The sequence below is a fragment of the Phalacrocorax carbo genome, chromosome 1, assembly GCF_963921805.1.
Source record: "Phalacrocorax carbo chromosome 1, bPhaCar2.1, whole genome shotgun sequence".
In the NCBI taxonomy this organism is placed as follows: domain Eukaryota; kingdom Metazoa; phylum Chordata; class Aves; order Suliformes; family Phalacrocoracidae; genus Phalacrocorax; species Phalacrocorax carbo.
The window spans coordinates 537702-565127 of record NC_087513.1 but is presented as its reverse complement, the minus strand read 5'-3'; the positions used below and the strand labels follow the sequence as shown (position 1 = coordinate 565127).

Genomic DNA, 27426 nt, shown 5'->3' with positions numbered 1-27426 from the left:
GTCTCTGGTGACAAGCCTCAGCCAGACTCTAACATGCAGCACGACACCGAGGGCAGGCAGTCCCTTTGAACTCGTAGCACCTGAACTAGACTGCCCTTTCAGTCTATCGGATCTCAGCCTAGCAACTACCAACCTGCCGGCCTCTATTCCCGTGTCGCAGGACCGTGCACGGCGTCTGTGCTCTGCTTCCCAGCCGCTCCGCTGCTAGCGACCGAGCGCTCCTGCCTCCTCCGGACCTCAACCACACACCGACGGGCTGCCAGATGAACGTGAAACCTTGAGCGCTATTCCCAGCTCTCCAGGGAGATGGTGGAGGTGGGGCTGACCTCTGAGGAAAAAGAGCATTTGACTGCCGCAAACGGCACGATGCTGTGTGTGCTGCCCGTGACCTGCCTCTGTGCCTGGTCCATCTTCCATGTGCATGACTGGACGATCAATGACAAACCAACCAACCTGTCCCTTTGCTAACTGCCTTCGAGACTTTGTCTCTCAGTTCTCTTCAAACACCAACCAACCTAGTGGCCTTCTATGATGGAGTGACTACATCAGTAGACAAGGGAAGAGCTACAGATGTCATCTATCTGGACTTCTGTAGGGCCTTTGACATGGTCCCCCACAGCATCCTTCTCTCTAAACTAGAGAGATACAGATTTGATGGGTGGACTGCTGTTTGGCAGATAAGGAACTGGTTGGATGGTCACATCCAGAGGGTCATGGTCAATGGCTCGATGTCCAGATGGGGACTGGTGATGAGTAGTGTCCCTCAGGGGTCCGTACTGGGACCAGTGCTGTTTAGTATCTCCATCAATGTCATAGACAGTGGGATCGAGAGCACCCTCAGCATGGGTGCAGGTGACACCAAGCTGAGCGGTGCAGTTGACACACCAGAAGGATGGGATGTCATCCAGAGAGACCTGGGCAAGCTGGAGAGGTGGGCCTGTGAGAACCTCATGAGGTTCAACAAGGCCAAGTGCAGGGTCCTGCACCTGGATCGGGGCCACGCCCGGTATCAGCACAGGCTGGGGGATGGAGGGATGGAGAGCAGCGCTGCAGAGAAGGATTTTGGGGTATGGGGGTGTGTGTGAAAAGCTGGGCATGAGCCGGCAGCGTGCGCTCACAGCCCAGAAGCCAGCCGTGCCCTGGGCTGCATCCCCAGCAGCGCGGGCAGCAGGGCGAGGGAGGGGGTGCTGCCCCCCTGCCCCGCTCTGTGAGACCCCCCTGCAGCGCCGCCTCCAGCTCGGGGCTCCTCAGCACGGGACAGACACGGGGCTGCTGGAGCGGGGCCAGAGGGGGCACAGAAATGCTCCGGGGGCTGGAGCCCCTCTGCTGCGAGGCCGGGCTGGGAGAGCTGGGGTTGTGCAGCCGGGGAAGGGGAGGCTGCGGGGAGACCTTATTGCGGCCTCCCAGTGCTTAAAGGGGGCCTGTGGGAAGGGTGGGGGCGACCTCTTTAGCAAGGCCTGTTGTGACAGGACAAGGGATATAAGGGGACTGGATATAAGGAAAAATTTTTTTACAGTGAGGGTGGTGAAATGTTGGCCCACGTTGCCCAGAGAGGTGGTCGATGCCCCATCTCTGGAAACATCCAAGGCCAGGCTGGACGGGGCTCTGAGCAACCTGGTCTAGTTGAAGATGTCCCTGCTCACTGCAAGGGGTTGGACTGGATGGCCTCGAAAGGTCCCTTCCCACCCAAACCATTCACGATTCTATGCTCTGAATCATTGTGCCTTCATTGTGGGGGGCCATACATGCTTCCTACAAAGAGCAATGAGACATCACCAGGACAACTACAGAGGTTGGCACATGCAGGAGTAAAGAACTTGGGTGAAAACGCAGCCTCCAGCCACCAGCAAGGACCAGCACACAGCCCTGTCTCCGAGCACGCAGAGTAACTGGCGTGAAATGAGAATCACGCTGCCGGGTGCATGCCCGAAGCGCAGCCTGGCAATGCCACAAGCCTCATGGCAACCCCTCTCTGCAATTCACAGCATGCTCAATGCATTATTAATCTCCGAGGAAAACACAAAAACTCTCCATAACGCTTTTGGGCCTGTTGCCATAACAGCCTAAATCCCTGTGAGAATCTAACTGTGCATTAATTTGGGCTAGCTAATGAGGTGGCTCTCTCCAGAGCACACCCCACCACTCCCAACCTTGCTTTTCCTGTGCAGGGATGGCAGAGCAGCCCCCAAAGCCACCCCTGAGCTAGAGCAGAAGGGTGCCAAGTGCCTCAGCTTCGCCCATGTCCAGCGGCACAAAGCGGGCGAGCATCTCCGTCCTCGGGTGCGCGGGGCTGGCATCAGCTCCAGGCAACCTCAGAACTGACAGCAGGAGGAGGAGAGCCCGCCGCCCTTCAGAGAGCAGTAATAACAGCTCTGCGCTGGCCGCTGCGGCACAGGTCGCGGCTAGGGTGAGCCTGAGGACCTGTTCAGAAGAGGGGAAGGCACTGGGAGTTCACCCAGGGTCTGTAGAGGGAAGGACGGCCCTGGGGCGGGGAGCAGAGCTGCCCCTGCCCCACCAGACCCTCGCGCAGCCAAGCGAGGATGCACGCTCACCCCCGAGCTGGCAGAGCGGGGGGAGGCCGGCATCCTCAGTGTCTTTCTGACCGCCAAGCCACCCCTCGCTTCCCCAGCAGTGGCAACGCTTGGGCAGTAAGGGGCACCTGCCACCTACAGCCAGCGCCTGCGGCCCGTCGCGTTTCTAACTGACACGGGGCAGACACGCCGCTTCCATCCGTGCAAAACCACCGTCTACATCATCTTGAATTTGCTCAGGGGAGAGACTTTGCGAGTACCATGACGGTTCTGCAGACTTTCAAGTGTTTTCAACTTCTGATGCTGGAGCAGATGGCGTGGTAGCTATCTTGGAAGCCTGACAGAGATTTTTCTTTTCTATCAGCCTCCCCACTGCAATGCATTTCTTGCCTTCACATTTTTCTGTTGAAATATTTCTTCCGTTCTGCTTTCTTTGTAGCCAGTCGAGGGTTAACCACCTTTGTCTCAAGAAATGTTCAGATGTGAACATGAAATACTTTGATCCTTTGTCACAAGTCCCTGGGAATCTAAACCAGCTGTGTAATATGCAAATAATTCAGAGCATTTATTCACCAAAAAACCAAACCAACCAACCTGCTTATTTTTCATCTAGTTCCTTGCTTTTAGTAGTGATTTTTACCATGAAGTCAACTGACTGTACAGCGTATGAGCCTGTCATCGTGGGTGTGAAATGACAGCTCAAGAAGGACTTCTAAAACAAGCCAATTGCAACCCAATTTCTGCTGTTTGGCTGTTTTCTATTTTAGCTTATCTGGAATTCCATAAAAATTAGCCGGTTTCTAAGAGGCACTGCTTGTGGTGCGTATTGTGGCAGGCAAATTGGAAACAAGAAGCTGCCGTCCCCTCCTCAACAGGAATTGTTCCCTTTCAGTGCAGACAGACGCATGCCATTCTTGGACTGAGCATAATTAAGAGCTATATGTGATTTTTTCCCCCTGTATTTATGGTCGGGTTGCGCTCGGACGCTGTGCTCGTGGCAGCTGCATCCATCCCTGCTCAGAAACAGGGCATCTCCGGGTCTGCTTTCAATCTTCCCTGAGGCAGATTAAATCTAGCGTTTCTAATCCCCTTGTTGCACGGGGTGTGTAGCTGTAATGGCTGGGAACCCCGTGCAAGGATCAGGGTCTCAGTGCTGTAGGTGCTGAGCAAAAAAGACGTACAAGGGACATTACACTCTGTGCTCATGAGCATCTGAACCCTACACGCACCCCGGCAAACCTTACAGCTGCATAAACCCTATGAACTTCGAATCCCTCCTCTCACGGTTCTCTGCGTGCAGAGATCCTTCCCAGCATACCTGCACAACGAGCTGGAGCTTTACAGGGACTCCCTGAGCCACTGACTCTGCTTTCACAAGCAAAAAGGAGCTCCTTATGAGCAAATATTCCATATTTAATGAATACTTCTCCCATTTATGATCTATTACTGGGTTAAGATGCTGTTTTACAACACAGATCCCCTTTGATACGATTTCCAGCTGTTTGTGGCTTGATTGAACCTTGAATAACTTCTGCTCAGAAGCATTTGCACAAACATTCTCACACATAAACCAAGCATCGCATCTAGGATAGAGTTTGCAAAGTGAAGATGCGCTTTAGACACCACTGGCCGCTGCATGCTTGTCTGCCAGGCGGCCGTACACCCCAGCAGGCCCCGGGTACCCCTTACGGCCCGTGGGCACTCGCGCAGCACCCACCTCTAAGATCACAACATCAGATACATCATGTTAGAAGCGCCGATTTCCCCCTGGTCACTGCAGAGGGTTCCCGGGCACCTCACCTGGATGGAGACTTCTGGACTGTTAACACGCAGGGCTGGATGAGACGAACCCCATCCTGCAGGCGCTACCGATGCTTTGGACCTTCATGAGACAATTAACTGGTTACTTGCACTCTAGCAAGGCCAAGGGTGGGTGCTGTGGCGGTCCCAGGCGCCGAGGCAGTCAGCTCTGCTGCCTTTCTACCACGTGCCTTAGCAGGACTGCAACGTATGAGCCACTAATTAATGCTTCCCACACTGCGCCTCGTCAGCTGCTCGGCCCGGGTTCCAGTCCAGCTCTTCAGAGTTACGGGAGCTTTCTGCCCGTACATTTCATGGCAGGACAGCAGCGTTATCAACATGGCGTGCAAGTACGTGCCAGGGCAGTCCATTAAACACCCACTCTTTTTTTTTTAAAGATTATCTCTCCCAGTTTGTTTTTCTGATTAATCATACACACGTTTGATTATCTCTAGCTATCTACTACTCTCAGGCCATTCTCACGTGGGACTACAGGTACCAGCTGCTCTCATACAAACAAGAATGCGAGGAACATATGCACAGCAGTTCTGTGGCTCTGTACATTAAAAAAGTATATTTTGAACACTAACCCTTGCATTTTTCAACTAATTTTTACATCCTTGCTGAGACTGTGTGCTCTCAGCTGTAGCTTGAAGCAGAAATACTCTGTTCACTTATTTTGTGTGTTAAACTTACAGTCTGTTTTGGCATCACCGTTACTATCAAACGATGCCTTGGGGTTACTTAAAATTAGCACTTGCCACCCAGTGCACCACCTCCTCTCTGCCCCCTTTCCTCCTGCCCCTCAGCTTCTCTACAGAAGCGCTAACACACTGTCCCCAGCTGCGACCCGCACAGCCCTCAGCCCTTGCTAACGCCGTGGCTTGGCGTTACGGCCCAGACGAAACCCACTGATGCACAAAATCAAGAGAAGAAAATGAGACACCCCCCACCCCCTCCCCGGCATTGTGCCACCAGCCCTTGTTCACTCTGCCTCGTCCTCCCATCTCCCTCCTCCGGCATCTTTTCGGTTTTAGTTGCACTGCAAACCTTTTGCGACAGCGTCTAAAGATCCCGGCATAGACCAGAGATGAGGGCCTGTTCCAGGCCCTGTCCTGTTTTCCCTTATTAAAAATTCAGTTACCTGCTCCATCGTCTCAGTTCGTTACAGCTCACGGTTTTACTCTCAACCATCCACGTGTCCAGCACGCTGTGCGCCCAGCCCAGCGCTACGCAGCCCGACAGAACGTCACCCACCAGCCTCATCCGCCAGCACGGAGGGCGGGAGAAACTCCCTTATCCCTGGCAGTGCCGTCATGAGACTTGGAGAGCAGGGGACCTCTGGAGGTCTCCAGCCCAACCTGCTCAGAGCAGGACCAGTGTCAGCATTAGAACAGGCTTCTCAGGACGCATGCAACCTTCAAAGCAGAAATCACATAACACACCCACTCTTCAAAGGTCTTTAGTAACAAGCCAGTAGAGAGGGCTGAGTTCCTGGTTCCTGAACCTTCTGGTCCCCGTGCAGGCATGAATGCTCCACGGGGACAAGCTTTCCTCTTTAGGAAGGGATTTCCCCCCAGTTTGCCTTACCTACAGATTTTGTCCGTGGAATTCCTTTGCGCAGTGAAACATGGGGCTTCTCAGCTCCCGCAAGGACCCCCGAGTGTGCTGCCATACCCTGGCGTTCAAAGAGTGACTGGAAGAGAAAAAAGGAAATTTCCATTCTGGACGTCAGCGAGACTCAGCAAAAGGACACAACACTTCATGTCAGCCCACACCATCCTTCTGACTGCGGGTGAAGGTGGAGCTCGGCCCCCACGCTGGTCTGCACGCCGGACCCTGCCCCGCCGCCCTGTGCCTGCAGCTGGCACTGCCACAGCCCCAGGAGGGGACGCTTCCCTGGGGACAAGGACAGACCCTTACTCGCCTCTACCTTCAAAAGTCCGTCTTCCGTGCTGCCCCAGCCAGCGTGTCCCCAAAACCTGCGCTATTGCCCTTTGAAGGGTTCACCCTCCCTCCCTCTGCCTGCCTGCCCCCTCTGCCTGCCTGCTCCCCCTGCCTGTCCCCCCGCCTGCCTGCTCTCCCTGCCTGCCTGCTCCCCACTGCCTGCCTGCTCCTCCCTGCCTGCCCGCTCCCCACTGCCTGCCTGCTCCCCCTGACTGCCTGCTCCCCCTGCCTGCCTGCTCCCCCTGACTGCCTGCTCCCCCTGACTGCCTGCTCCCCCTGCCTGCCTGCTCCTCCCTGCCTGCCTGCTCCCCCTGCCTGTCCCCCCGCCTGCCTGCTCTCCCTGCCTGCCTGCTCCCCACTGCCTGCCTGCTCCTCCCTGCCTGCCCGCTCCCCACTGCCTGCCTGCTCCCCCTGCCTGCCTGCTCCTCCCTGCCTGCCCGCTCCCCACTGCCTGCCTGCTCCCCCTGACTGCCTGCTCCCCCTGCCTGCCTGCTCCCCCTGCCTGCCTGCTCCCCTGTGCCTGCCTGCTCCCCACTGCCTGCCTGCTCCCCCTGCCTGCCTGCTCCTCCCTGCCTGCCTGCTCCCCTGTGCCTGCCTGCTCCCCCCTGCCTGCCTGCTCCCCACTGCCTGCCTGCTCCCCACTGCCTGCCTGCTCCCCTGTGCCTGCCTGCTCCCCCCCGCCTGCCGGCTCCCCCCGCCGTCTCTCCGGCGCTTTGTGCCCAGGGTGGGGTGGCACAGCGATGCTGACTCCAGCAGCAGTCTTCCTCCCGTGGGAAGGCTTTGCTCAGGCCAGTCTCTGCTCAGAAGCAGCCTGTCCCATTTTACCTCCGGCTCCAGAAGCTGCCTCCCACCGCCTGCAGCACTTTCACAATCCAGACAGCCTGGAGCTGGCAGCCCCACTCCTACTCCATCCATGCTTCCCCTCAGAGACGGCGTTTTTCTCTTCTTTGATTCCTCCTAATTTCCCAGCTTCGCATCCAGAAAATTACAGACAGACTAAGCTCTCAGCTCAGCTTTCCACACTCCTTCAGATCCGCTCTTATGTCCTCCCTGTGGCAATCCCGTACTGGTGAGCAAGTACCAAACAGCCTGGGTTGTCTCCTCTACGACCTGCCCGACTCCTGCTCTGTGTCTCTGTCTCCCCCCGACCCCTTCCTTCCACCCCCCTGGGGAAACCCCCTCCCCAGCACGAGTCTCAGGGCTGGCAGTCAGCGCCTGTCACAGCACGACGCGCCCTTCCCTCTCCCACCGCGAGCCCTCCTCTCTCACACTGATTTCTGCTGGCGTGATGCGCCGGCTTGTTGGTCGCTGCTTCACAGTGGCTGCCCTAGAATCCGCTTCGACAATGTCTGCTCTCAGCGCGGGCTCGGCTGCTGCCAAAATCTCATCCAGTTTCTCTGAAAATCCAAACATAAAAGCAAACGGGTTAGCAGGGCCACCACACCGAGGCAGCTCCCCGACGACAGGCCGCCCCTGCAGCGCGGCTGAGCAGGGAGCGAGCGGCCCCGCAGGGCGAGCGCTTCGTAGGCCTGTCGGGCACGGAGCTGAGGAAGCGGCCGCTCCGCCATCTCCTCCCCAACCAGCGGCTAACGAAGATTTTTGGAGGTGTTTCTGGAGCTGCCCACCCGCCACGATGCACAACCAGGCACCGGCCCGGCTCCGCTGGGGGACCCGCAGATGACAGCCTGGCGCAGCGGCACTGCGCCGTGGCACTCTCCCACCCTGGCTGCGCCTGGCACGCCTGCGAGGCTGACGAGCTCTGCCTGTGTCCAGGCAGGGCTTTTAAACTCTGGGCTCTTTCCAGCCTGGCTGTTGCACTTGGGACTAGGAAGTCACTGCTGCGGCGTGGGTGCTAAGCCTAGAGACCCAAGCGAGCCGGAGAGCACTGGCCATCAGGCCTGTGTTCCCACCAAACCCCGCCTGGGGCTGACGGGACTCCCGGGCCGGCGTCAGCGCCTCCGCACCCCGCGGCCACGGCAGCTGTCCGCGTGGCAGTTTGTAAGCCAGCGGGCCTGAGTTGCAGAAACTAAACATGAGTCCCAAACGTTTCAGAAGCCCAGTCTGTGGAGGAGCGAGCCCTACACCAACACAGATCCCAAGTGGTCTTTGCCGAGGGGACTTACGCGTCCTCTGAGGCCAGCACACTTGGTGGCAGGTATCTGCCGAGGCCCTGGGACTAAGGACCTGCACCTGCTCCAAGGAGACAGCTCAGGCCAGCTCCTGAACCTCCTTGGCACAAGAACTCCAGTAGCCAACCATTCTTGTCTCTGGGGGACTTCATGGTTCCTCTTCCTCACTGCTGTGTGACTTGCACGCTGCGCGCTCCGCAGGAGGCGCGGGGCAGTTCGGCCTGCTCAGAGGGGAGCTGGCTCAACCCTTGCAGCCAAACACCGCTGAGCGACTGCGTGGACATCGGACAGCCAAGCCTCAGGAGGGACGGGCCACAGGCTCACTCTAAAGATGACCATGTGCTGGAAACCTGCCTCACCAGCGTCTCTGGAAGCTGCTCTGTGCAGCGACGTTAGTCCGGAGACCTCAGTGCTGCGAGCGGAGTCACAGCGATGCTCAGCCCTCTCCACCTGCCTCTGCTTCTGGCTTTACCCCTCTTTCCGTCTCATAATGCCATTAGAGCGCAGGGAGACGCATCACCACTAGCTGCACTTTGTACCTGCCACGCCTTTGCAGAGATGGAAGAGCATCCTGGAGCCCATCCTGCCTGCCGCCAGGCTGCTGGGGTGGGGGACGAGGCAGTGCTGGAGCTGCCCTGAAAGAGGGACCCCCCAGGAATGGCTGCACCCTGGTGGCTTTGGCTGTCCAAAGCGTCAAGAGCTCTCCACCACGCCCTTGGAGATGGCCGCCTTCAATGTCAGGACATCCCTGGTGACCTTCAGCTGATCATTCAGACCCATGGACATCTGCATGGCCTCCACCTCTGGGTACTGACAGATCTGCTCGGTATAGAGGAATTCTGGGGAGGTCCCTCAGAGAGTTCCCGCTTGTACGCACGGCTCAGCTTCTTCCCTACGTCATCACCGTTACGGTGGAAGGACTAGTCCCTCACATTTCCTGCTCCTTGGGAACAGCTCTCTAGCTTCACATTAGCAGGACAGAGAGAGTTTTGCCTCTGAAAGGCTAAGATCTGGGGTCAGGTCTCCAGGCTCCCTCCCTCTACCCTGCGCCTGGGCTGGAGAAATGCAGAGCCACGTGCTGGCACGGGACAAACCTTCTTGCTCCATTCCGGATTGTCCATTACTGGCTCTCGGCCCTGGCAAGAACCTCCTGTAGTGCAACTGCCACGTACGGAGCCCTGCTGCGACCAGCTATACCCCAGCCAGCTTGGGCACCAACAACATGGCCCTCATGGTGGGTGACCCTCTCCACCCGGAGCTCGGACAATTAATAACCAAACTAGGTCTCCCCCACAATTAATAACCAAACTAGGTCTCCCCCACAATTAATAACCAAACTAGGTCTCCCCCAGCTACTCGGGAATGCCCTCGGAGCTGCCACCAAACCCTGCCTGCAATGCAGGTACATCCTCAGGTGCCTCCTCGGCGCGGGACTGCCGGGAGCAGCCGGACAGCCTGCCTGGGGGCAGAAGCAGAGGCAGCACCTGCACTGCTGGCACGGCAGAGCGCGGCTGCCATTTCATCTGCCTGAGCTCCAGAGGCCTGACTCGGGCGCTGAAGGAGACTGTACTTCACCACCCCACACGCGGGGACATTCTTGTGGAAGGCATTTTCACCACGGAGCAAACGCAAAGCAAGTGTAACACTGGGGAAGTCAGACCTGGAGATTCACGGGGCCTGGCTGGAAATCAGGCATTTCTGCCTGTGCCCAACAGGAGCCCGACATGACCGTGCCGATTTTGGCCTTTTTGCTGCCCCGCCAGAGCTGTATGTGGCCGCTGCTCCCCGCGGTGGCGGTGCCGGGCGGGAGGCTGACCCACACCGCTCTGGCTCCCTTCGGGCCGAGCCTTCCCATGACAACTAGGGGACGGTGACCTGGGCCAGTCCCGTGGGGTGCACCACGCGTGCCTGTGTGGTGCGACTGGGAGGCTGATGGGGAAGGGAAGAGCCCCAGGATGTGTGGTTTCACTCACCCCCTTTTCTTCTCCGCATGGAGGCTTGGAATCAAGAAACAAAAGACAACATGAATGGCATGCACAGTTCCTGCTTTCATTCCCAGCTCCAGCCTCGCTGCCTGCCTGCTGTGCCTCTTCCCCACACGCTCTCCTGCCTCCCAGCATGCTGGCAGGGTCAGGCCCTGGGAGCGGAGCGTGTGTCCGCCTGGGGGCTCGCAGGATGAGGGCTCAGGCAGGGCAGGGGGTGCAGCACCTTGTGCATCCTCCTCGGCACTGCTGCCCCTCCGTGGGAAGGCCAGCGCCCGTCCCGGCCCCGTGGGCGGGCAGGGACCGACACGGGCTGGGCTCTCCGCCAGCCCCACCGCTAGGACCAGCCCTCGGCTGAGCCGCCCTCCTCTTCACTCAGACCAGGAAAGCAGAGGGAAGGTGTGACTTCAGAAGGAAATAAGACCAGGAGGAGGTCTGGATGGCATTTAATGCCCGAGCCATGGAGAAACTCTTAAAAGCTTTTGATCCCTCCCTGCTCATGAAGGAGACACAGCAGTCTGCATTGCTCCCAAAGCCAGTTTTCTCTGCATCCAGCAAATGCCGGGACTGCAGGACAGGAAAGCTTTGTTAGCAGCTTGCTGGGAATCTGCTTCTCCAAGGGGACTGGCAAAACACGCAGCAAGAAAATGCTAAGGTATGGCCATGGGTGTGTGGGATGTTCTGCAGGACAGGGACAGGCTGCAAGGAAAAAGGGGCAGGGTCCATCCGACGAAGCTCCCCTTAAGAAGCTGCAGGCAGAAATGTCCCTTTCACCAACACCACCGTCCCCTCAGAAAAGGAGATCGGGCATCGCTGAGGTGTGGGGATGCTGACCTGCACTAAAACTACCCCCTTTGCAATAAAAGCCGGAGGATCAACCACCAGAAGACAAAGTGCGGGAGGAGGAACAAGCCCCGTTTCCCTGTGCCGTGCTCCCTGGGGATGTGTGATGGGACTGGCTCCAGCATGCTCCCTGACCCACAGGACACAAAGCGGGGACTAACCACTGCAATTTCCTGGAAAACATGTGCACTAAGACCAGTCACCGGATACAAATCCCTCTCCCGGGAGGCACGGGCAGCTGCTGCTCCTAGTCGCTCTCCAGGTAAAAGAGAGGCACTGTCTAGATGCAAAATCCTCAGGGAGACCTAGAGGACTCATCTTTAATATATTCTCTGGCAGAGCTATTTCTCTGCTTTTCGTGACTTCCCTTCCACGAGCTTGCTCCCCTCCTCCTCGAACCCAGCAGCTCTGCTTGTCAAAACACATGCAAATGGGGCCCCCTTCCCTCACACCGCTGCGGGTTTCCAGAGCGCAGGTCGTCCGGTGGTGCCGCCCCGCCGCCCGCTTGGCACTTGCAAGGCCAAGTGCCGCGGCTGGGGCGCCCGTCCCTCTGCAAGGGCGCCTGCAGGACACGCGCCAGGCTTCGACTCGGGCGTGATGCTCACCGAAGACGGGCACATGCAGCTGGGAAACGTGTTCTCAGAGGCAACATGCTGCCTGTGCGTGCAAGCAGGCACCATCACACCGGCTAGGAACTGCTTTCAGGACCAGCAATCGAGAGTAAAAATATGAATCCTGGGGTCTGTGCAGTATCTGTGCAACGGGGAAGAGCAAAAAGTGGAAGAAACGGGCTATTCTGAATCCTCTCCTAATGGCTACTAGCAAACACAGCCCCTTCAGTTTTAGTAATAAAGATCTGGAGAGGCAGGGAACAGGCTAGGGTGAAAATCAAGGCAGTGGGCTCAGCGTAAAACAAATCACAGTGGCCATCAACCAGCTGATGCAAACCCTTAAATGCTGAGATTTGTCCTTTCAAACCTATGCTTGAGTGTGAGCCGGAACCCTCAAGGTCTATCTCTTTTGGGAGAACCCCGCAGGGTTGTAAAGCCTGGACACTGCATGTAGGACAGGGAGCAGAGCAGTGAGAGAGGTCATGGACCTTCCTTCAACGCCCTGAAAAAGAGAGGGGGTGGTGGGGTCTCTGCCTAGGTTTCTGCCTCGCAGGTGGACCCCCTCCCAGGCAGGACGGGGTCTGCCCCACGCAGCCTCTGCACCATGGCCAGCAAGCACATCTGTACACATCACCACATTTCTGCACCATAAAAATACAAAGACAAATAAAAAAAACAGCAGAAGCATGAGCCAGGGCAGCAGGCAGTGCTCAGAGGGGCTCCCTCTCGCTCCGCTGACGCTCTTGGAGGGGGCTCACAGCCCATCCGCCTCCCGCCCGCCGTCAGCCCTGAACAGCCCGTCCCGGCAGAGCCCACCTCGTGTGCACCAGAGCCGCGTGTCGGAGCGCGGCTGCCCCGAAGGCTCCCCCAGAAGGGCTCCCTCCGCACCCCCTGTGCCCGGCAGGCTGCGAGGGCCACGCGGCCGCCGTTCCGCTAGCCGGCCTCCCCGGCACCGCCACCGCAGCGGCGCGCCCTGCTCAGCTGCCCTGCGGCCTCTGCAGCGCACGGCGGGCAACGCGTGGCAAAATGGGCAAGTCGTTCTGTGCAGAGGGAAGGGGCTGCTGGTCGGAGGGTGTGTGAGCACCGGCACCCCTGTGGTCCTCAGCTGGCGGGATGCTACTGGGGGGAGCCCAGCGCACTGGGAAGGTGTGGGCTCAGTGAGGCCACCAGAATAGATGGGAAGATCGAGGGGCTTCAGCGCAGGGTACCTGGAAGCGAGGACGGGGTGGGGGCGGAGAGGCTTTAAGAGAATATAGGAAAACATGTAGATGCAAGCTGGGATACCAAAGCATCTGGAAACGTGGGTAGGCTCTGTAGTGACAGCAGAACATGTGAGCGTGTGTGCATATGTATGTGTGTGTGTAAGGGGGGAGGGCAGCCCATGGGGATGCCAGCTAATCCGGCAGCATGTGGTATCTGCCTGGAGGTAGAGGGAAATAAAAACAAGGGGCTGTTCGGAGCGCGGGAGGAGCAGGGTGCCTGACGGACGGGGCATGGGGGTGGAGAGCCCCTCCACAAGCACACGGAGGCACCCAGCATCCTTCCCCAGGCTGCCTCTCTGGGGACGCAGCACTGAAGGGGTGACCGGCTCTCCGGGGGGCTCCCGCGCCCCTGCGGCGGCGGCGGCAGGCTCTCAGCCCCCCACCCCCCACACGCGGCTACGCACGACGGATGCTTCGGCACAGGAGATGCGCGCGTCGCCTCGCGCTCGTGTTCATGCACCCCTCCGGAAAATGGACGTCGGGCGAGCGCGCTGCCTGCTCCGGCCACGGCCCCGCATGCTCCTCATGCAGCCCCGCATGCACGCGCGAGCCCCTGCTGCGCTTACCCAGCTCTTCCAGCTCGGCCGTCATGGACTTGGAACGCAGCGTCAGGGTGGTGCTGGGCGCTCTCTTGGGAGGCGGCGGAGCTGAAAGGAAGAGAGACGGCATTTTGCATTTCTTGTCCAGGAACTTACGAGGAGTGGCCAGATGCAGGTGCCACTTCTTCTCCACAGCCTGGATCTCCTCGTACTCGCGGGATGAGGAGTCGCACTGCTGCAGGATCTTATTGAGGCTGCGTGTGGAAGCAAACTTCTTCATGGTCTCGGTAGCGCAGTCCCGGGGCACGGGGCAGGCCCCGGCGCGGAGGGGCTGGTGGCTCCCGCAGGCACGTGCACGCTGCCCAGGCTCCCACAGCCCTCAGCGGAGGAGAGTCCAAGTCATGTCCCCGGGCTGCGCCTGCCCCCCTGCAGCTACCGGAGATGCTACGGCTATGAAAGCCTCTCGCGAATTAAATCTGTCTCAGGCAGCTGGCTGCCTGCCTGTGGGACTCAGCAAACAGCTTTGATGGCTGCTTCCCCTCCGCACACACCATGGGTGGAGGGTAGGAGGGAGAAACAAGTCCAGCAGGCCTGATCTCAGTCTCTCATTCCCGCCTCGGCACGGCGCATCCCCCAGTGAAACACAGCCCACCCACCCTCCTCTGCCGGCTCGGCCGTATCCAGGACGGGGCGAGGCTCCCGCGGCCCTAGCAAAGCGCTGGAGGCGGCCGGCTGCGCGCCGGGAAGCGGAGGCACATGGCCGGCGCGGGGCGGCGCGGGGCTGTGCCGGGGCGCGGGGCTGCCCCGAGGGGCTGCCTAGCTGGGCCGGCCCGCGGGGCTGCCCCGGAGGCGCTGCATGCCATGAGCCCACCGGAGCGGGGACGAGTTGAAGGCTCTTCCTCTTCACTTAGGGTGCCTCCTCCTCCTCACGCTTGCTCGCTGACAATGCTGGATTCAACGCTCAGGCATTGCCATGGCAACCGGAGCTTCAGGCTTTGCTGGCGCTGCCTGCATCAGAGACCCCAACAGGGGCGGATTCAGCCAGAAAACGCCAGTCCCACACAGGCCTCCATCACCCCCAGGAAGAGACAAGCCCCAGCTGGGGAGGGACGGGGGTCTGGTCCCCCCGGGCTGTGCTGCAGCCAAGGTCCCGCAGATGGGACTCGGCTCCGGTTCCCACACCCCGTGCTGGAAAAGCAGTCGCCCAGCTCCGGGGGCTCAGGGCATGGGCAGCAGGCAGCGACGGGCAGCAATGGGCAGCTGCTCACCGGCTGCAGGGCTGGAAGCACCAGGAGAAGCGGCAAGCGGCACTGGCAGTGGTCCCAGCACTGATTCCCGAGCCTCAGCCTTTCCCACGACTCGTGCTTTTGTGCCGTGACAATATAATTACAGCTCTTAGTGTCAGCGCGCAGAGCTGCCTCCCTCCCCCACGCCCCGTGTGCTGCGCTGGGAACGCCCCGCTCCTGGCCCCCCGAGCCTCCCGGCCCCCCGAGCCGGGCTCCCAGCCCCTGCCCTCCACAGCCAGCTGCTCCCAGATGTGTCCCTGCCTTCCACTGCCAGCCCCTGCCCTCCACCTCTGGCTGCCCCTGGGTGAGGTCCTACCCTCCACAGCCAGCTGCTCCCAGATGTGCATCCAGCCTCCCTAGCTGGCTGTCCTCAGGTGTGCCCGTCCTCCACAGCTGTATGCCATGATGTGTGTCCCCCGTACACAGCTGGCTGCCTCCCATCCAGCTGCCCTCCAAGATGTGCCCTGCCCTCCTCAGCTGATGCCCCGTACCCTGAGGGCTGCCCTGCTCAGCTAGCCGTCAGCGCATCAGCCCACCACCGAACTCCTCCTCAGGACCCACCTCTGGCTGAGGGTCTTGGCTCTGCCCCCAGGGCCCATGGATGATGGGGCGAAGGCCCAGAGCCTTCTGGGAGCCCCACAGCCACCCCACACATGGCTGTCAGCCCCAGGACTGGCCGTGCCCTCAGGAGCTCCCAGCCCACAGGGCAGTTCCCAGCCACGGCATTCCCGAGAGAGGACAGGCTCCACCATGGCACCCCCCACTGCCATGGGGGCTGTCCTCCACCCCAACACCCCCCACATCCCCACAGGGACAACTCTCCACCCTGACAGACCCATGCTTAGCAGGGGGGCAGCTCTCCATCACAACCGCCTCACACGGCGGGGCTGGGCCCCCACCACAACACCCCCAGCACCCTGAAGCAGGGGCAGTTCCCCCAGCACGACCCCGCTTAGGGCAGGGGCAGTCTCTGCTCTCCAGCACTGCCTGCTGCGGGCACCACGGGCTGCAGGTGCCAGAAGCGGCTCTGTCCCCGAGGAGGAGCCAGCTCCAACCTTTGCAGAGCACAAACAGCTCCGGTGTGAGCACACAGCTACTGGTACCGGCAGCCTGGCTGCGGACGGCACCTGCAGGAGGCCTGGCCGGCAGCCACCGGCGTCAGTGCTCTGCCGCAGCCCCTCCACCTGACCACCGTCCCCATCTCCTCTGCACCGCTCCCAGCCGAGCTGCCGGGCACCGGTGTGTCCCAGTGTGGCAGCACTGCGTGTGCACAGGTTTCTGTGCCGGGACAGGCAGGTCTTCCCCTCGCGGTGCCCTCCTTCCTCACCAGCTGCAGCTTGGCAGCCCCACGGCCGTCCACCCGTGCCGGAGCAGACCCACAGGCGTCTGCATGCCAGCTCACATTTAGGCCACGCAACCGACGCCGTGTTCAGAGAACCGCGAGGCTCCACACCTACCCTTCTTCCGAACCACTTCTTCTGATTCTGGCTTGCGGCTGACGGAAACAACCTTCATCACCAGGTGGTTCCCCCCTTGCCGGATCAAGGAGACCACCTGCTTGTGCCCCACCTTCACCACGTTGACACCATTCACCTAGGACACAAACAGAGAGAGAGCAGTGTGAAGGCTGGCTGTCACAAAGAGAGCAGGCAGAGGGCAAGACCGACGGATGCCAAGCCACAAAACCAGACGATTTTGCATCTCCGCACCTGCTTTTACAGCCTAGCGCATTTTTGTGTTTAAGCTGGCCCTGTGGGAGGTGACCTCCGGCTCCTGGAGAAGCCGAGGAACTTGCAACAGGCCAGTGCAACCCAGCGCAGACCAGGCTGCAAGGCGGCAGTGGTGCCAGGAGCTGCACCACCCCCTTCCTACAGGGCCACCAAGGCAGACCACTAAAAACTGGGCATTTCCTAGTTCTGCCCGCGCGTTTGGCAGCCGCAGGGGAGGCTCCTGGATCTGCAAGTCTCGAGCCGTGCACAGGGCTGCAAGAGGCGCTGGAAGAGCACAGGCACCCGTGCAGAGGGATCACCCCGAACAGCTCAGCCGCCCCGTCCCCACCAGCAGCAACCCGTGTCGTACGGACGGAGACACTCATCTGCTCCTCTAGCTATCGACATGCCGATCGACTCCTTCCAGCAACCTACAGGACACACTCCTGTCAGCATTTTTAGCACCAGCATAACCTTTTAGCTCCTTGGACATCACGCGCTGGGCTGTGATGGTAGGCTAGGCAACCTCGAAGGCACAAACCCAAGAAATGAAGCGGAAAATGCAACCTCAGTACTTGGGTATCTCCAAGCAGCAGCGAACACGAGGGTCTCCATGGGGCATTAAAGATGGACCCTCGCTTTGGGTAGCTGAGGTTGGGGTGTAATGGGGATGAGGATACCACAGTTCAGGTGCTTCGCTGCTGGAAAAACTAGTTTCTACTTTTGGGGCTTAGTTACCCGCTTTGTAAAGGAACCAGCCATGTTTGCACGCTTTGGCCGCCACTTCTGAAATGTGCTGCGTACCCCAGGAGTGCTGCTACTCCAGGGAACAACTGACAGCAAGCAAGAGACAAGTGATTACCCATGGGGAATAACTACAGAGGCACTTATGTTAATATTTAGGTTTCCAGAAGTGGAGCACTCAAAAGACAGGTAATGGCAGGATTCAGGTTGTCCTTGCAACGTTAATTTCATCACCCTAAGTTCAAGGCCAGACGCATTATAGCTAAGCTGTTGCATGCCGCTGGCTTCGGGTCTCAAAGACACCAGGAGATGGAAAGTTCAGCCTTTCCTCTGCAGGTTTGCTCCAAACGTTCAGTAATTCCCACCACTTAAAAAGAAAAAAACCCATTCCTATATTACTACCGAGACATCCGCTGCCCGTCGCCGGCTCTGGCGCTACCCTTCCCCGCGCACGGTCCCACCTGCCTCGCCACCGCCCCCGTCCCCGCGCCACAGCGCGGGGGGTCACAGGTGGAACGGACCGAAACGCGGAATTGTCCCGGGTGCTGGAAACGCCGACATTTCCAGAATGTTTGGGTTTTACGTGTTTCAACTCCGGCTGCAGATGTTTCGTCTTTAGGGTGGGCTGAACTGCTGTTTAAATAATTAAGAGCATGTCGGTGACACCATTTGCAACACATGAGCCATGGTGCTGTTCGCTGTGAAAAACTGTAAAAAAGTAGGAATGAAAAAAGGGGTTGAACTAAATCCCGAAATGGACCATCATCATTTTCTAAGGTGCAAAGCTTCTGAAATAATAATTTTATTTCAAAAATTCAATGGATTCAATTTTTATTATAATTGATTCAATTGGCATGAAAACACACGTTTCCCTCAGAAAAATTTGATTTTGATGAAATTACCAGCCTACTCTCGTTAAATCACCTCTTAATCTTTTTTTTGGACAAACTGGGTGGAATGGATTGAATCCTGGAGCACGGTTACCCTGTATTTTCTCCCGATCCTAAACCGCTTCAGCAGTTTGCCTTCGCAAGCCCTTCAGCTTCCCAAAGCACCGCCGCAGAGCCGAGCCCGAGGCTGCGCAGCTACCGCCAGCGCCGCAGCCCCCGGGTCCCCTGCACATCTATTATTCACCAGCCGCGATTTCAGGTTCATTTCTAGAACGTGTATGCAATCACCGAGCAGCACCGGGTCTTGCGCTAAGTCCTGGAGAGACCCGCTAGAAACCCCGGCCAGCAACGGCTCCCGCCGGCAGGCACTCGCCAGCACCCGTCATCCCGCAAATTTGCGAGCCACTTCCAGGCACTCCACTGGGTTTGTACACGGCGGATTTTGTAACGGGGGTGCCAAACAGCGGTGAACAAAATCTATTACATCTTAACTGTTACCTTTATCAAACAAATCTCACACCTCAAAGAATGAAATGTGTTTTGTGAGGTTTTCTGCTGGTTATTTTATTCTACTCTTTAACTCTTTATCAACTGCCTACAGTATCTGATTATTTTTTGCCAGCAACTGACAGCAGGCTCACAGGTTTATAACTAACTGGATCATCCCCTTGCCCCCTCTGAACGCCAGCGCTCTGCCAGCCTCCTGGCATTGCCCCAGCATCATAACATTAAAAAATGCAAACACTGAAAAATTACCACCTGGAAGCCGCTTAAATCTCCAGTCACTAGTGGCTTGGACAGCGTTTCATCGCCTGCGTGTGACACACGACCATCACCCTCCTCCCTCCCAAATGACGAACAGGAATACTGACAGAACATGCCCGTGCTTTCTGTTTCATTTTTGATCATCCAAACTTGCCCACCCAAATGGGCAGCAGGTCAGATTTTTTTTAGGTTACTCGAATGCAGGGAAGCGGGAGTGGGAGGTTTTGACCCCGCGGGCTGGAAAGGTGGGACCTGCTCCCTCTGCTCCATCCTGGCGCAGCGCTGGTGGCACAAGCTGGGGTACGTGGTCTCCAGGGGAGAGAGCACCGACCGCCGTGGCATTGCCCGGCAGAAGCATGACCCGAGCACCGTATCCTGCTGGTGTGCTCGAAGGCTGTTGGCGTTTTTGCTGACAGACAAGTTAGCAGGTGGAAAACGTTGATTTTCAATTGTTTATAGCTTGGTGAGATCAGGGATGAGGAAAAGGTACCGACGCGCTCGGACAGCTTTTCCCCCAACGTGTTTCCGATGTGCCCACAGACGGACAACTCCTGCAAAAGCCGTAAGGCGCCAGCTCAGCCTGCACTGTGCAACTTCTCCCACCCATGGCACGCCTTGGCTGTCCGGAGCACGAAAAAGCAGCAGCGGTGAGAGCAACACCGGCTGTACAAAGCACACGACGGGCCAGCCGTGCGAGACGAGATGACGCGATGCTGGCCAGTGCGTGCAGAGGGTCTCAGTGCCACGCTTGCCCAGGACCGCCAGCTCGACCCTGTGACTCCCTGAAACACCCTTGGCCAGAAGGATGCCTACCCAAAGCCACAGCCAAACCAGCCAGAAACGTGCCAGAGCTGGGTTAGGTTACAAGGTCTGCGGAGGAAGGCTTGGTCGCTGGAGTGCGAATATGAGTGATTTGGCCTATGGGAAAAACTAACATCTCTGCTGCTGTTTGAAATAGAGGGAGCGGCACGTTAAAGGTCTTCCAGTGACAAGCTCACAGGCTCGGCCCCAGGCTGCCAGGCCTTTTCTATGAAAGGCGGAATAAAACCCAGGAAGCCGCAGCTCGACCTGACCAGCAGGAAGGGCATCTTGTAGGAAGCAGATAAGAAAAGCAGTCAAGACGCTAAAATAATGTAGGAGGTCAGGAATGAATGTTATACAGTAAAGCTGACCACAGGGGAGACTGGTCAGAGAGTTGCTGGCAATATGCAAGAATGTCTGGGAAAAAACGATTTCTGGAAAACACGAAATCCTGATTCCTACCACCTGGCTCCTGGTGGTACCCAAGATGACCTACAGAACTCTGCAATGGCAAACAACTTCAGCTGAACATGCATCCGAGCGAAGTTTCTCTAAAAGCTGCTCTCGAAAAAGTCAAAATACAAAGAGAAGAACACATCTGATAAACAGGTTAGCAGGCCGAGATGACGGTGTGAAGATTTTCAGTTTTCTCAGCTTCAAAGCTGGGCTGAGTCAATATGGCACGAAAAACCGCGCGTCCCGAGATCGCAGAGCCTGGCACCGAGGCTGGGTTCACGAACTACAGGGAGGTGAGCTCTCACCAAGCGAGCAAACCAGTGGTTGAAGATGCAGCTCCGCAGTGGGAGGGGAGGCCCGACGCCAGCACGTGCAGCCCACCGACAGCCAGAGACCCCGGGCGTAAGGTGCCCGAGCGGGACCGGGGGCCGTGGTACGATGGTGCTGCTGAGCCGCCGAACCGGGAGAGGATCTCAGCCAAGCCACCCCCCACCTCCAGCAGTAACGAGACGTCAGAACTGCGCTCGCAGGAGCACAATACCATCTCCCACAGGAGGAAGAAAAGCGCTCAGACATAAAAAGAGGAGGCAGCAAAATGAACAAAGCAAACTGTTTCATCTCTGCGAGCAGACCCATGCACGGAGGATCCCTGTCACGCAGACAGCCTGGGGCTGCCTGACGACGTTAGCACAGCACAGGGGAACTGCCTGAGACACGCACAAAGATCACTTTTTTGTCGCAGTCTACGAAGTGCAGAGATGAATCTTCAAGAAGACCGGCAGCTGGGAGTCCTGCCCATTGAATTAAACATTCCAAACGATTGCTGGCCCTCAAACAGGGAGGTGTTGGAATGAGAAAGATCAGACAGGCAGTGGTGGGAACATGACTGGTTTTCATCCAGCAATAAAGAAAAACTTCCAGTTTCTTGGACACAACTGCCTGGTGAGGATGCCCTGCTCTCGAGATACGCTTTTGGCCTGGAAGAAGGCAACAGATCAAAGTCAAATCATGCAGAACATGTTTACAAAACATAAAAGAACATATACAGAAATGTGAAGACACTATGTCAAAGTCTGGGCATTATAAACTGCTCCAACTATCTTCTGAGTAGCCACGTGAGGCATCGATGCTGATGAACTCCAGGAGGACTCCCAGCTGAGAGGGCAAACGGTGGCAGATGGGCCGCCGTGTAGGTACGTGCTGAGCAACGCTGCTGGGGAAGTCACCTGAACATGCTACATGATGCTGACCATGGACCCAGTGGGTACAGCTCCAGATGGGTCCTGGCGCTCTCAAAACCATGGGTTCAGTGCACAACAGCAGCCAAAAAATCCAGCAAAACGTATCAGGGAAGAGAGGGAAAGCAAGACGAGCAGCGCCGTTTGGGGCTGTGCTGATCCTGCGCGCGCACGCCTTCAGTGCTGTCTGCAGGCCTGGCTCAGCATCTCCAGGAGGCCGCGATGGAGCCAGAGAGGGGCCAGAGGAGGGCAGCTAAAATGGTCCAGGCGTTGGAGCAACTGCCCGGCGAAGACAGACTGAGAAGGCCGGGCCTCTCCCGTTTGGAGAAGAGAAGGCTCAGGGAGACGCGTGGCCAAGGCGTACGAAACTCCCCAAGGCAGCGGAGACGGTGAGGGCCGAGCTGCTGTTCACCAAATCCTGCAGCATTAGGAGGAGAGGGCTCTCCACGACACCAGCGGCACCTCAGATCAACCCAGACAAGAGCAAGACTCCTCTCTGCCGCAGGCAATGGTCGTCTGGAGCTGGCTGCCGCGGGAGGCCGCGGAGGTGGACAGCAGTGGCAGATTCAGAGAGAGGTGAGATGAATTCCTGGAGAGCAGGTCCTCGCACAGATTGTAACGGGCCTGCGCAGGGTCGTTCCCGCTGACGTGCCCAGTGTGACGCCACTGGCTGCTGGAAGGCGCGAGGGGAATGGACCGCCCAAACCGGCCAGGCACACGAGCTCTCCTTAATTGTGTGGCGTCTTGTAACGCCACTGTCAAGGACAGGGAACTGGGCTAATGGACCGTCAGTCTGGCCCAAGGGGACATTTCATACACGGATCACCCCCAGGAGGCTGATATGGATATGAAGCTTTCACAGTTGTCACAGGAGATAACGTCCCCATTCTCCTGATCATCTCAGTAGCTTTTCCATGCTCCTGTTCCAGCCTGAATTCATCTTTCCTGAACACAGATTTCTAGGGTGCTGGATATTACTCTAGATGAGCTCTTACGTGACTTGAGTAATAGTACTAATAATTCTTGCCTTGTGACTGACCAATGAGTGCCTACAGCAGAAGAAAGCTCTGAAGAGACAGGCAAGGTCTATGTGCTCTTGCAGCTCGGGGAAAAATGTAGGGAGTGATTGACCAGAGCTGTTGCAATGAAAGCGGGACCAATCTCAACACCAAGGGGGCCAGAGAGGAGCCTTTGTTTTAGAAGAGCTGGCTACAGCAGATGAGCGGATCATCCAGATGTGTCAGGGAGTGGATCAACTGGCTGTGCCAGTTCAGTGGGTCAACCGGCTCCATGACCCCATCCTTGAATTAATTAGGAGAGCGCAAAAGTCGTCCTCAGTTAGGAAGACCAAAATGGGGAGAAGGACTGGGTAAGTGGATTAGCCTGGCAGAGAACATATAAACTGAACGACAAACAGAAAGAATTCAAAGACAGCAACGGGCTTCAGCTTGTGTCAGCCCACTTATGCCTTTGAGGTGACTGGGGACAGCCAGTGTCGTGATGGTGAGCAGATTATAAGAGGCCGGTAATAAGAATCACATCTGTATGGTGACTCAGCTGTATACTGCATCTGCTCTACTCTGCTAAGTGCAATTTACATTTGCATTTAATTTAAGTACATTGCTGTGCCACTCTGCTAAATCAAAATCCCATGTAATGTCAAATAACTTCAAATAAGTGAATTTGGTGTAAAACACTGAACCTGCCACATGTGGAATATCTAAAAGCAGCTGGTCAGAGTGCTGGACTGTGACCTGGCTTCAGCACATCTGGCTATGCTAAAAGCATGAGAAAACGTCCTCCTCGAGGAGATGCCACCTCTGCGGAGATCAGGGGTACAGTCATGCCGTCCCTAGCCCGGTGCCAACAGTGCTGGGGCAAACAAAGCATTCCCAGCCAAAGTCAGGCTGAGGGAAAAAGAGAACTGACATCTCTGTCCCCGTGCAAGGAAGGACCCCTTTAATGGCGACTGGTATCCAAAGCTATGACAGTGCAGTGCTTGATTGTTGGAGGATGATAAAGGTGCTCTCCCTGCAGCTTCAGCGAGCGTGCTGTGGTCCATTCTGGGCACTTCATTATCCAGATGATGTCAACCAGTGAGAAGCAGCTTTGAGAAACGCACAGTATTATCAGAAAATTAGAAGGGCTGAGTTCTGAGGAAAGGCTGGAAGAACCACGCGTTATGTGGTATGTGTCCACACCTCCATTACGCAGTGTCTCTCTGTACATAAGAAGCCTGGCCTGACAATGAATCACCTGAATCATGCACGTTCCCAGAAATAAGGAGTTACTTAGAGGAACGCAAGCTCTGAAGCCCGAAATAAGTTCGTTCTGCTCCAGAGCTCCGTTATGGACATCCACCAAGGGAACAACGGGTCCAGCAGCGAGGGCATGCACAGACCACAGGGCAAAACTCAGGGGGCCTTGGGGGTAAACCCTCACCAACAGGAACAAACCCGTACGTCACTCCAGAGAGTGGAGCTCACTGGGATTTCCCGTTACCAACTTCACCCTTTCAGCATCTCAAAGCGCTCAAACTAGAGAAAGGCCACAAGATTATCCAGATCCTACGATGCTCCTTCTGAGAATGTGAGCTCTGAACTCTCTTTCCCACCTTTCCCAGGCAATCTCATTCTCTGGGCGTAGGGCGTACTGGTGCAGGAATGTTTGAAATGGGATTTCACTAACATCCGTGACTGCGCTCATCCAAGGGATCTTCTGTACATGCACAAGATCTGCGATGAGCTGTCTCCCTCCGAGCCGGGCAACGGAATTAAATACCCACACACCAGAGCTATTGCCCTCATCAGCCCTGCTTCGACATGCTGAGCAGGACGGACTCCTTAAGCCTCAAACCCTTCCTCGGCGCGAGACTCATTCTGAGGCCCTTCTAGAATTCCACTCGGTAACGCCAGAGCCATCCGTGGTGTTAATGTCTGACTTGCACAACGTGATGTTTTCAGTGATCTCCCAAAGCTGCAACCAGAACACGCAAGTTCACGTAACTCTGGAAGTTTGTCCTTTACATGTACAAAATCTCTCTGCCGCATCCTACGCAATCACCTAACATTAACACAATTATCTTGGAAACACCCGTGTCCTTTGCCGAGTTACATTTTTCCAGGGTAATTTCTTATCCTGTAACCTACATTCTTTGCTTGCAGACACGTCGCCTTGCGCGGTCTGCTGGAACATGGCTGCTTCAGCAGGAAAGCCAGATCATTCTGCAGCAGTTACTTCACTGTAGCTATTCCCCCACTGTCTGTGATACTTGCAGTCCTACAAACACGGGCTTTTGTCACTATTTTGAAATGCTGGTAGAAGCGTTGAGCTGCTGGGATCAAAAATTGTAAAGAAACCTTGCTGGTGACGGCCCCACACACTGGTACCTTCCCCTGCGCAGCTGCTTTCTGAGATGCGCCCCTGCACGGCTTTGCAATGCTTCGAAGCCACGTTCGTTCTGTTAATGCCATTTATTGTAAGGCTATTTATACACAAGTCACATGGTTATTAAGGAAGTCAAAACATACTATGTCGACGCAGTGCCCCCTTTAACCAGTCCTATGATGCTGTCAAGAAACGACAGCAGGTTTGTTTCCATCTTCCATTGAACCACACTGTATGATATTAATTGTATTTTCATTCTCCAATTCTTTGCTGACTCTGCTCCAGATTAATTGCTTCATTATTTTACCCAGCACTGATGCTGAGCTAAACAAGCTATAGTTTCCTGAATCACCTATTTTATACCCTCAGAATATTAGAATAGCAACAGCCCTCTACCAACTCTGAAATTTCATAGATTAGCAAGATTCCGAGGTATTAACATCAGTGGTTCAGACAACTCCTCAGCTAGGCTCTTTTAGACACTTGGGTGTATGTTATTCAAGCCTGTTAATTTGAGTATGTTTATTTTTAGCAAATACTATCTCACTTTCTCCTTGGTTACAGCTGGGAAACTTTCTGTTCCAAGCACATCATATGGATAGATACATCCTCCTGATTTGTTCCAAACTCAGAACAGAACATTTCTCCCCCCCCCTTTTTTTTTGCACCAGAATATACAATTTTATCATTTACATATAGAAATGGATCTCTACCAGATTTTTTTTTCTTCTAATGCTCTAAAATTTCTTATTATCTGTACATATTGGCCTCTGATATTTCCTTTGGCTCCCGTTATCAACCTCCTACACACTTTAGCTCAAATTAACCGCATTTCCTTCTCCTTTACTTGCTAACCTTTCCAGTAAGAAGGGGATACATGTGTCTGTAAGTAAAATTTAACTGCTTCTTCATCATCTCACTGAAGTGGGTGATGTCTTGCCCAGCAGATTTCCTCTCCCCCCCCCCCCAATTTTTGGAGTGCATTGAGCAGTGTGTCCTCAAATAACCCTTAGATTTTGTTAATTATGTAAAATTTATGTTCCCAAATATCAAAAACTCTGAGGTTCAGAAAAATGACACTCTTTCCTCCCCAGGAGGCACTCATGGGTTGCTGACATGCTCTGCACACGGTGAGCGCAGCCAGAGCCCGGCCGTCAGATCTGCTGCTACACCTGCGCCTTCTTACTGGAGCCATCAATCCGTTTTGTTTTTTTTAAAAAAAAATCTGTCAAATGAAATTAATGCTAGATTATATTATCTCACAGCAACACTATCTCACTGGAGGCAGAAGAGGCATTCCGAAAATGCTCCCCTTTGAACTAACCTCTGCCACAGCAGGTTTTCTCCTTACCCCTAAGGGAAGGTGACTGGTGGGGCCTCTTCAGCACCAACGCAGACGCTGCCCCACAAACCTTCTCGCTGCCCCACACCCCCCCCCCCCGCTTTGGCAGTGAGATCCCAGGTCGATTGTTAACTGCAATTTTCTCTTCTTCTAACAATGCTTTTGTACGACTGTATCATGAAGACCTAAATAACGAAAATATCCACGAGTTTATATCCACATCTGTATTCACTGTCCGTACGTCCCATGGGTACACGCACACACGCACAAGGTAGGTATAAAATGGAAGTGTACGCACGAAGGCTGTTGCCTACAGCACTAGTTAGAGTCTCCTCAAGGGAAGACATCAAGGATCTAAAAACTGCCAGGCTCAGGGGAGGATACAAGACTAGACACTACAGACCGTGCTCTTGAACCCCGGTCAGTTAAAGAAGGATTTTCCAAATCCCACGCCCCAAGAGGTCTAATCTAGTCCTAAACTGTGGCACTTTCACAGCCTGATGCTGTTCCGCTGCCTGCAGCGAGCCGGGCGGGCACTAGCTGTGTAACAGGGCAATGGTCTGCACGCGTTCTGTTCTGGTGCTGGGCGCGAAGAGGCGGTCGCCCGGGCACCCTCTGCAGCAGCTACCGCATTCAAATCCCACGTTGTTCAAAGGCATCTCAAGGAAGCCACTGCTGAGCTCTGCATGACTGCCTTAATCTTTGCAGCTTGAAACCCTCCCCCAGGAAAAGCCACATCTTTGTGCTACTGCATTTCATCCAGCTACATGACAGCGAAACGGTCGCATCACTTCCCCTGCCTCTAAGGGTTACCTACCGCTAAGTGGAGCATCTTCAAGACGTGCTGCCCACTTTCAAGCGCTGGCAGAGCACACACCCCAGGAGCCAAGCGCAGACACTCTTTGCCGCAGCGGTACCTGTAGGTTTTGTTGGCCCAGGCTGCCTGAACGTAGTATGAAAGGGTGAACCCCCCTACTCCTGTTCTGCCAAACCTTTCAGTTCTGAGTGAAAGAGCCCAGAAGACATTGTGACCCTGCGCTGGATGCTGAATTCCTAAGAACATGTGAGCAGCTACCTTCTTCTCTCCTTCAGTTCACTTACTCGAGTGCATCCTCACTCGTCGGTTCGTGCCACGCAGCAACACCAGGTGACAACAGCAGACCA

At 56.1% G+C, this 27426-nt stretch overlaps 1 protein-coding gene across 11 annotated transcripts in view; it reads right to left on the bottom strand.

Moving 5' to 3' along the window:
- SHANK3 (SH3 and multiple ankyrin repeat domains 3) overlaps positions 1-27426 on the bottom strand; it is a 403098-nt gene that overhangs the window by 37895 nt on the left and 337777 nt on the right. For all 11 annotated transcript variants that reach the window (XM_064441038.1, XM_064441069.1, XM_064441094.1 and 8 more), the window contains 4 exons: positions 16388-16523; positions 13672-13752; positions 7548-7675; positions 5922-6027 (listed from right to left, as the gene is read on the bottom strand). In XM_064441038.1, coding sequence (XP_064297108.1) covers positions 5922-6027; positions 7548-7675; positions 13672-13752; positions 16388-16523 — 451 coding nt within the window. The remainder of the gene's footprint in view (positions 1-5921; positions 6028-7547; positions 7676-13671; positions 13753-16387; positions 16524-27426) is intronic.